This window comes from Ictalurus furcatus, chromosome 23 (assembly GCF_023375685.1).
Source record: "Ictalurus furcatus strain D&B chromosome 23, Billie_1.0, whole genome shotgun sequence".
In the NCBI taxonomy this organism is placed as follows: Eukaryota; Metazoa; Chordata; class Actinopteri; order Siluriformes; family Ictaluridae; genus Ictalurus; species Ictalurus furcatus.
Window position 1 is genome coordinate 19774528 of NC_071277.1, and position 10296 is coordinate 19784823.

The 10296-nt window shown below is 42.5% G+C and overlaps 2 protein-coding genes across 2 annotated transcripts in view; one reads left to right on the top strand and one right to left on the bottom strand.

Annotated features, from left to right (window-relative positions):
• Positions 1-109: 109 nt before the first annotated feature.
• On the bottom strand, positions 110-7488 carry dnase2 (deoxyribonuclease II, lysosomal). Its single transcript, XM_053611433.1, has 7 exons — positions 7192-7488; positions 6796-6891; positions 6054-6213; positions 5627-5717; positions 5122-5286; positions 2284-2508; positions 110-1526 (listed from the first exon to the last, which is right to left on the bottom strand). The coding sequence occupies exons 2-7, from the start codon at positions 6888-6890 to the stop codon at positions 1135-1137; spliced, it is 1128 nt and encodes a 375-aa protein (XP_053467408.1). The 5' UTR covers position 6891; positions 7192-7488; the 3' UTR covers positions 110-1134.
• Positions 7489-9055: 1567 nt separating this feature from the next.
• Positions 9056-10296, top strand: part of si:dkey-33i11.1 (B-cell receptor CD22) — an 8586-nt gene continuing 7345 nt past the window's right edge. Inside the window, exons 1-3 of the mRNA XM_053610952.1 lie at positions 9056-9104; positions 9156-9611; positions 10153-10296. The exon at positions 10153-10296 is cut by the window's right edge and continues 114 nt beyond it. Of these exons, the coding sequence (XP_053466927.1) occupies positions 9056-9104; positions 9156-9611; positions 10153-10296 (649 nt within the window). The remainder of the gene's footprint in view (positions 9105-9155; positions 9612-10152) is intronic.

Below are 10296 nucleotides of genomic sequence, written 5' to 3' on the forward strand. Positions count from 1 at the left end.
GAGGTTTTTCTCCTGTGTTTGTATGGCGGATTTTAAAGTTTTGCGTCAAACGAGAAATCCGCACTTTCGCCTGGACACGGTCAGCGATCGGTTGCTTGTGTGTAAAAGTAGGCGGGTCCTGAAGACTTTTAGTGACCAAAATAATTTTTTAAAAAAAAGCACAAACTAAAAAAACCAGGCATCTTTAAATGTTATCAGGACGGTACTTAAGAAGACATTCAGTGATTTCAGCGGTTTCCACTTTACATTTTTTTATTAATACTGCATCATTAACCCCATCAACAATACTGCTTATGATAATCCTGATCACATGACACACGAAACGTTTCGACATCGGTTCAAATGAGAAAGATTTTAAAAGGGTCAGCACCCTGAGAAACGACCGTCGCAGAGCTCCAGCGTCCAGACTAATAAGCAGAGTGCATATATGATTAGCACAGCAGAAACATTTTTGCTAAATAAAAGCAAAAAAATTGTGAGTTATACATCTGTTTATTACTATTTACGTGTACTGTTGACTAGTGCTGGCCGATCGAGCACTAAAAACAACCTCAATTACATGTCAATAATTTTTGGAGAGGGGATATAATATTATTATTATTATTATTATTATTATTATTAAGTTATAGTGCACATATTTAAATGTATTTTGATCTTTTATACATTTTAAGAGAACTGAACAATAGCAACTACTACAGACGATATGAATATATATAAGAATAAAAATAATAATATCCATAAAACAAATGAAATTATCGTCTAGCACTGCGACGTACCTCATTAATGCGCTTTTCCCCCAATGTACCATTAAGCGCAAAAGTTTGCACCCCCTCTTGGCTGAAAATTTTTTAATGCACCCATTAAAAGTAAAAAAAAAAAAAAAAAAAAAAAGAATCCCCGGTGAGGACGCGCTCTAGGTAATTATCTGAACGTCCTGAAGTCGCTCTGATTAAAGTCTCGTTTAAGGCATGAAAATTTTAAACCGGCTCAAACTCTCAAGCCGCTGAACTACAAGCCATGACGTTAACGTACTGAACTCCTATTTTTACAAGTATTATTAAAGATCGTTTTGATTGACGGAATAGTAATTTTTTATTTTTAACGAAACATGTACAACCCCAACGTGTCCGGATGTCAGCGGTAAAGCCGTGCGGTCTCGCACTCCTCCTCCTCGCCCGTACAGGACTCGCACTTCAGCGCCGCCGCACGATACGCCTTCCACACGGCAACATCCTGCCGGCACACGGTCCCGCCCCCTCGCTTCTCCTCCGCCTGGTTCCTGTTAATGTCCCCCACGCACACCCAGGCCCCGCCCCTCAGTCCGCGTCCTCCTCCCGCGCTCACCGCCCACTTGGAGTGATCCTCCGTTGCTTTGAAGGTGACCCGGCCGCCCGGAGACAGCAGGTTCACGTCCAGAACCTTCCACCTGGAGGAGCAGTCGGACTGGAGGACGCCGGTGGAGCGACGCCAGAACTGCACCAGCAGGTCCGTCTGCAGCGTGGGAGCCACCCAGCCATGGTATAGGTCTGAACCGGACAGCACCGGGGAAGTCAGAGTTACATCCACATGATCAGAACAACAATCTGCTGACAAAATGGTTTTTATCTGTTTCAAATGAATTGTTTTAGTGATACTACAGAAGAGGAACCCAGGAACCTATTGAGGAACACAGGGACCCATCAAGGAAACTTTTCAAAAACAAGAGGACCTTTGTCCCCCAAAACTCCAAGACCTTTTTGAAGGAACCAAGGCAACATTTTCAGGAACCTGGGATCCCAGTGTGTTCCTGCAAATATGGAATCTGTTCCAGAAACTTTTTCAAATACTTCTCAGCAGCAAGAACCAATTCAGGAACCTGCTCAGGAACCTGGGAACCTTTGTAGCAACTCTGGAACCTGTTAAGGAACCCAGAAAACTTTAAGTACTCTAGAATCTTACAGAACCTATAATCTATTCAGGAACATAGGAATGTTTTCAGGAGCACAATAACAAGCTGAGGAACCCAGTGAACTTTTACAGCAACCCAGGAACCTCTACAGGAACTCAGAAACTTTTTCCCAGTACTCTGGAAGCTTTTCAGCCATTAGAACCGATTCGGGAACCCAGGAAACTTTTCAGGAACCCAAGAAACTTCTGAAAAACCCAGTGACTTTTTTCTGGAACCTGTACGGGAACCCAGAATCTCTTTCAAATACTCTGGAACCTTTTCAGGAACTAGAAAGTTCTCTCAATAACTTGCAATATTTTTATTTGAATTTTTATTATTAATTATCATCATCTTACCGTTCTCAAAAGAAGCTCCTTTCGCGAAGCTGATGAACTCTGTCCCAGCCAGTGAGAGCAGAGAGACGCTGCGATTAGGCGAGGAGAAGGAACCGTCTGTGACGCTGGAGTTTCTCCGCCCATGCCGGTGTTTACAGAGCTCAGCCATGGTGGGCACGGAGGAGGCCAGGGACTTGGGAATGTCACAGTCATAGATGTGTGGCTGATTTATTGTTAACTGTTCACCTGTGGAACACATCAGTGTTTATTATTATTATTATTATTATTATTAACTACAATATTCGATCATTGAACGGGTTCCAACTCAGGAACATTTTGAAGAACTCAAAATTTTCAGTAACTCAGGAATCCAGGAAACTTTTCAGCAACTCTGGAACCTGTTCAGGAACCTTTTCAAATATTCTGGAATCTTTCAGCCACTGCAACCAATTCAGGAAACTTTTCAGAAGACTTTTCAAATACAAGGGGACCTCTGAGGAACCTCAGGCACATTTTCACAAACCTGGGAATCCTGGGACTTTTTCCATCAAGAATCAACTACAACCTAGAAACGATAACCTATTCAGGAACCCAGGACCCTTTTCAGGAACTCAAGAACCTTCCCAGGAACACTGCAACTTTCTCCTGGAAAAGAACCTACAGTATTCAGGAACCTACTGTAGAAACTTTTCAGAAACGCAGGAACCTATTGAGGAACCTGGGCACATTTTCAGGAACCCAGGAGTCCAGTGTATTCCAGAAACTCTGGAACCTTTTCAAATACACGTGACTGATTTCAGCAACTACAGCCTACTCTGGTACACAGAAACGTACTGTGAAATACATTTCTCAGGAACCAGGAACCTTTTTTTTTTTTGAACTGGGCAAACGTTTCAGGAACACAGTTTTTCTACAACCCGTGAACTTTTTCTAGAACTTTTTTTTTTAGTTCTACATTCTATCCTATATCTTGTATCTTTTGCTTTTTTAGATATTACCAAAGTGCAACAAGAAAATGAAAATGTACCATCTTAAATCTTAGAACGTAACAGCTGAGCCACACAAGCTGCACAAGAAGAACCTTTTTTTCGGAAGCCACATGCTCTAAATTATGAACCATTAAAGAACCTTTGAAAAACCATTTTTGGAGGCTCAAAACCTTGAATTATCCAATGCACCGTTAAAAAGAAAAATAAAGGAACCTTTTTTGGAAAATAGGAACCCTGCATTTTTACGCAGAACCCTTAAATAACATTCGAAAGAACCCTTGAAGAACGTCGACGCTCTTAGTACTTCACACACTATACAGTTCTGCAGTGGTTCTCTGGATAGTTAAGGGTTCCTTCCTAAAACAGAGTGCTAATGATGGATGGGGTTCTTCAGAGGACTTTTAAAAGTTCCACTTAAGCAGTGGTCACCAACCCTCTTCCTTCAGGTCTACCTTCTTCCACGGTTCTTCTCCAGCTAACATCGAACACACCTGTTTAAGCTGATCAAGAGCTTGTTAAGGCAATGTTGAGATGGTCAGGTGGGCACCATGATGGTTGGAGTTAAAGTCTTCAGGAAGGCAGATCTCCAGGAACAGACTTGGCGACCACTGCCTTAACGGAACAGGTGAAGAACACACTTTTCCTGATTCTTCTGTTGTATTTATGGATGTTTATTGTACTGAGGTCTTTGTGGTGACCCTCAAAGCTCCATGTTTCACGATGTTCCTCTGTTTACGTCGACACGAACACACGCGACTCGAACAGAGAGATCGGATATTTTACCGCAGAGCGCAGTGTTTTCTCTGTGCGGTGACATTTTGTTTCAGCTTTGCATGATGATCAGACGTGATTAGATCCAAACAGACGTGACTAGACTTTTCAGCTGCTGTGAAAAGGTGCAGCTGCGTTCGACAGCAGGCTCGAGGCTGAAAGCTGACAATCAGCACAATAACGTGTAGGTCTGAAGTGCCATCAACATAACAGCACTCACCTGACAACGAAGTCATAACCTACAGGAAGAATGGTGCTGTCTCTATGGTTACACTGCCAATTAGGTGAATTTTTCTCATGGTAACTATGGCAACAAGGCCTGATCTGCTTTTAAGGTGATCGATGGAGGTCCTATCACACGTCGTCCCACGACACTCTAATTCAGGACAAAATTGAGGGGGAAAAGTGCCCTTTTTTTTTTTTTTTTTTAAAGCATTCTCTCATTCAGAAGTGATCACAGATCCACACTCACATAACACAGCAGTGTAGAGATGAGTGCAAAAGTTTGCACACCCGTTTTTCCTCAGCAATTACGCACTGAACTGTATAGTCGGGCTGCAATCCATGAAAATGTTTAAGCACCTCCAAAATCCTTTAAATAACCCTAAAAGAACCCTTCTTGGAAGCTAAGAACCCTTAACTATCCAGTGAACCTTCTAAATAAGCACTGAAGAACCACTTTTTGGAAGTAAAGAACCCATAATTATCCAAAGAACCACTGAAGAACATTTTTTTTTGGAGAATAAGAAACCTTAATTATCCAATGAACTCTTAAACTACCCTCAAAGAACCCTTTTTCAAGGCTAAGTACCCTTAATAATCCAACGAAGCTTTAAATAATTACAGAAGAACCTTTTTTTTATTGGGACGACAAGAACCTGTAATTATCCGATGCTCTTGCTACCTTGTTCGCTCTTTAAAAAGGGTTCCTCAGTGGTATTTTTAACGGTTTGTTGGATAATGAAGTGTTCTCGGCGTTCTAAAACACAGATCGTGATAGGGTTCTACATGGATCTTTAAAGAGTTCCCCCAAAGGGACAACTGAAGAACCTTTGAGAGTGCGTGCCCACATCATTACGTTTAAATCTTCATCTCTTACCGATGGTGTCGAAGCGCTCCAGAGGATAAGTGACGCAGATGAAGTTCTGCCCGTTGTTGATGCCTGAGCTGGGGTACGAGAACTTGCCCTCGGTTTTGGGAGGCGGGAAATGAGGAGTGCTGTGGACCAGCCAGAAGCCCTGTCTGCTGTTGAACAGGACCCCACCTGGGACAGAGAGGAGAGAGCTGGAGATCATCATCTAAGAACCTGGAATTATTCAATGCCACTTGACAGAACCATTGAAGAACCTGTGCTGTTTAGGGTTGAAAAAAGGTTCTTCAAGGATCCTTTAAGGGTTAGTTGGATAATCACAGGTACTTGGGATTCCAAAACAGGTTCTTCAGGGGTTCTTTAAGAACTCATAATTAACTCTAATTGACTATCGTCTAACCAATCAGAGTCCAGAACTCAACAGTGCTGTGGTGACAGATTTGAAAACATCGTGAAGAGGCGAACACGAGAGAAAACTTTATTTCTACATTTTTGCACTGAAGATGACTTTCACCTTTGGTGTGTCCTCCACTTCTGTTTGCATCGTCCACATGCCGCTGTTCTGGGGGCTGATCGTTGTACAGGATGTACCCCAGCTCACCCTCCTGTAACACACACACACACACACACACACACACTATTTTATTTTTTACAGACACAGGAGAGTGAGATTATAAATCATTACAGTACACGGGTACGGGAGAGTAAATACAAACAGCACTATATTTATCGTAATCGGTCATCTGCATACACACTTCCCTCTGATGCGTGCAGCTGCAAATCTGAGAAAAGCTGAATGAGGAGGAAAAAAACAAAAACAAAAAAACATTCGCTCTCGATCAAAAAATAAAGGAAGCGAAACTTCGGCACGTTTAGAAACGCGTAATGAGACCGGTTCCGACTCGCGTCAGGGCGAATACAAGCTGTGCAGTTTAGCGTACCTCGTACAGCGGCCCGAGGCTCCGGCCTAAAGCCCCCGTGACGTCTCCCACCAGACCTCCGCCCTCCGTCCAGCCCTCGCTCTGCTCCTCCAGCAGCAGGTACTTCAGACCTTCCTCAGGGGGCTCCTCATGAGGATGTGGCAGTTTGTAAAGGTAGAACCTAAAAGACGAGAGGAAATCGATTCTTCAAGGAAGGTCAACTGACTCGTTTCAAGGATGTTCCACAACATTAACCATAACTATAAACGGATAAAAAAATATAATATGTTGCTCAATAATACATGAACACTTTTCACCACTGGCAAATTCCTGTGGTGTAAGAGGAATAAAGCGCTTCAGGATGTTCGGTTATAGGAAAATAATCAACTTCGAGGTGGTAACAGTAACTCCGCTTCACCCCACCACGCCGGTGTTGATTATCTTCCTATAACAGCACGACACATAGTGGGGTTTTTTATTTCCTTAGTGATATTCCATTAGAAATGTGTGCAGAAATGAAATTTACTTATCAATATTAATATCTGTAAACTGCAGGACGTTACGTACCTTTAACAAATTTATTTATTTTTTAAATTTGTCTCATTTTGTGACATTGTGATTAGAGACGTGTTTTGGCTATGTTTGGTCCGCATCTCAACTAACAAAAACAAATCTCCCAAATAGTTTATTTTCACGCAGCAGTCTGCGGTGATATCGGAAATATCGCGATAACAATGAACGGTATTTTGTTAACTGAACCAACCAGTCAACTGCGTTTCCCTGGTCGTCTATACAGGAGATTGTGGTGTTGGCGCCCTCTGCTGGCTGCAGGAGGAATAACAGGAGAAACACGAACATGCTGTTGTAGGAAATGAAAGAAACAAAAATATTATTATTATTATTATTATTATTATTATCATCATTATCTTCTCTCTCTTTTTTTTTTTTTAAATCTGTCAATAAAGGCTGGGTTCATGAAAATTCCGGACTGAACATTTCTGACTGCTCATAGATACCACAGATGGGCAAATTTATCTACCTCATAACTCTTGTCTGTTGGAGAAACTGACTTTTATACTAAGCATTTCCAAAATTACATCTAATAAAGCCGCAATATATATTTTTAAAATCACAAAAACAGCTGTTTTCGCAAACCTACCTTGCTGAGATGAGACGGCAAATTGACTGTAGTTCAAATTCCCATTTGTGACAACTAACCGTTCAGGAACTAATCACACGAGTAGCATTTCTGTATTCTACTCGGCTCGACTCGAAACTCGTCTCAAAAAACAAGCACATCCTGATTTTGCAGCCAGCTGCACTATAATCACGAGTTCAAGACATGTCTAAACACATGCCCAAAGACATGAAAACCGCATTATCCGCCTTCCCTAGCTACAGTCTCTATGTTACAGCCGCCGCCATATTGGAAAGGGCAGAATCCAGTGTAAACACAGGAAAATACGTGGATCTACGCTGATAATAAAGTGACTTTAATTCGGTTAATGTTTAGAGGATTTTCACAAAATGAGCTTTATCACATACGTCTAGGATTTCTACGTATAAAAACACCGATTGAGTCTAACTACAGGAACCCTCAGCAAAAAAGCTGTGTGTGGTACGCGAGCAAGCGTTTTGATTTTTGAATAATAGACTAATGATGTGAATTCGTCAGACATGATAACACAGAAAATTTTGTTATGATGGAATTCCTTGTTTGGGGATTATTACATCTAAATGCAGTACAGTTCACGCAGTTCAACCCAGCAAGTTGCCCTCTGCAACATGGCGGCGCCGTAGACGTGTCAGGATTAGTTTACATGTCTAGGGTGTAAGAAAGGGAGCGGCGCTGTTTACATCTTCGCCATCTGGTGTCCTGGAGCGGTATTACATAATCAATAGAACAGACGCGAATGATGAACCGAGAGGAAAATCGAAGAACTGAAGATGAAGAGTTGAACTTGTCTGGGAAATTGTTTCTGTAGGGGGGGAGGGGAGGGTCAAATCAAATTGTCAGATCTCCGAGAAACAATGGAATAAACACAATAATGAATTGCAGCTGTTAAAATGAGAAATGACACATAAATGACACAAAAATGACACAAAAATGAGTGGGGGGGGGGCACGTTTGAGAATAAACGAATCATGAAAAATAAATTGTATAAGTAAATAAATCCTGTGAGTGAATCGCTTGTGGAAATAAATGATTCATGCGTGAAAATAAATGGATTGTGTAAAAATCACGTGACTATAATAATCTGATCAAAAAAATTGCACGTGAAAAAAAAAAACTATTTACACAGTTTACCATAAACGAATCATGGAAAACAGAAAGAGTCATTTAAAAAATATATATATCAGTTTTAAAAATCAAATATGAAAATCATTTGAAACAAATCATTAAGAAAATCACGTGAAAATAAAAGTCACGTACAAATCACACGTGAAAATCAGCGAATCGTGTGTGAAAATGTGTGAAATATAAAACGTGAAGTGTCTAAATCTCACAGGTGAATCATGAATCATCTGATTATTCGCGTGACATTTCCGTACAGGATTTATTTGTTGTATGTTTTTAAAAAAAAAACAAACAGATAAATAAATAAAAACATTCAAAAAGTATCGATCGGTCCGGGTGAAGCGGCTCGGTACTGCTGCCCTCGGCACACGAGGGAGGGTTGAGTTTCACTGAAGACACGGTGAGAGAGAGACGGAGTGATGAAGAGCGAGACGGACAGAGAGAGAGAGAGAGAGAGAGAGAGATGGAGGGATGGCCAGCCTCCTGTCACCTCTCTCTTACTTGCACTTCCTTTCTTAGAGGCTCTTCTCCTACATTTATAACATCCGTCACCATCTTCCACTGAGTCTTCACCTCCTGATGCCCGTCGGAGTGAGTGTGTGTGTGTGTGTGTGTGTGTGTGTGTGTTTTGGATTAATTAAGGACTGACTCCTAGTTCTGAAATATCTTAGCGAATACTCTGGTGTCCTTCTTCTTCTTCTTCTTCTTCTGCTTAAGATCTGACATGTGGACGCTCGTGACAGTGTTGAGCGTCGCCTCCGTCGCTCTGCCAGGTAATTCTCGCTTTAACTCGAACCTAACGTAAGCTTTACCTCAGTGTAAAGTTACCCAGGTGTCCTTGCAGGTGCAGGGTATTTTTATAGCGTCCACAATTAGTGGTTATGGATCGGTAACATGTGAAACGCACTCCTGTTTATTTTCAGGATCGTGGTGCAGCAGATGGACGGTGAGCTTCTCGAGGACGGACATCTGCACCTGGGCCGGGACCACCGTCATCCTGCCGTGCCGTTACGACTACCCGTCGCCCTCCAGCGCCACGCGGGTCATGTGGTTCCACATTACGGCCGACGGGAAGCGGGATTTCGCCTACCACACGGATCCTAACCTGGTCAGTCCGTCCTACAGGGACAGGGTGAAGTATGTGGGCGGCTACAAGAGGTGCAGCCTGCAGATCACTTCCATCAAGCTGAGCGACGGAGGTCAGTATCACTTCAGGTTCGAGACGGACCACCAGCAGGGGAGATGGACCTCACCGGACTCCATCAACCTTTCAGTAACGGGTACTTTACGTTTCGCTGCAGTCTCGTCTCAGAATTTGTCCTGTTTTTAAATTCTCACTACACCAGACGAGCAAAACAAACACGCTTCTTACACCGCAGTGCTCTTGGATTCAGGATTCGGATCCGATTCGGATTCGGATCGTGTTGATTCATTTTCTATAACAGCAGCTCTGATGATATGGTGACGTTTTCTGCAATTTAACATGTATGGAACATGTATGGCTGGCACTGGAGACTCCTTCCATAAACGTTATATAAACACATTCCTCCTGACGGAAAACTTCAACGGTTACACACATTTTTAAAAAAAAAAATCCGTTTACGTGGAGCGTCACTGTGAACGAGCTGTTTCTATAGAAACGATAACGTATGAGAACGAGCGCGTTAATATTAGAATAAACCTGCGATGTGCAGCTGCACTACTGTCAGAGCGGCTATTATAGAAAATGAATCAACACCCTCTGACCAATCAGAATGCAGCATCCGAGAGCGCTGTGATGCACAGTACGCGGGTTAATATTTGGTGGTTTTTTTCTCACAGAGCTCCAGGTGCAGGTTCATCCTGCGCGAATCTCGAACATGTATGCGTCAGGTGAGACGGTGTTTCTGAGCTGCGTGGCTCGAGGCTGTGCGGCTGCAGGAAAGACCTTCGCCCTCTACAGGAACGGAGTTAACCTGGGCTACT

What these genes read in the sequence shown, in the direction of transcription:
- dnase2 (XM_053611433.1), bottom strand. Translation starts at nt 6,890, where the DNA reads ATGTTCGTGTTTCTCCTGTTATTCCTCCTGCAGCCAGCAGAGGGCGCC. An exon ending in GCCTCGGGCCGCTGTACGAG is followed by an intron (nt 5,718 to 6,053) that starts GTACGCTAAACT and finishes TGTGTGTTACAG; the next exon opens with GAGGGTGAGCTGGGGTACAT. An exon ending in AAGTGGAGGACACACCAAAG is followed by an intron (nt 5,287 to 5,626) that starts GTGAAAGTCATC and finishes TCTCTGTCCCAG; the next exon opens with GTGGGGTCCTGTTCAACAGC.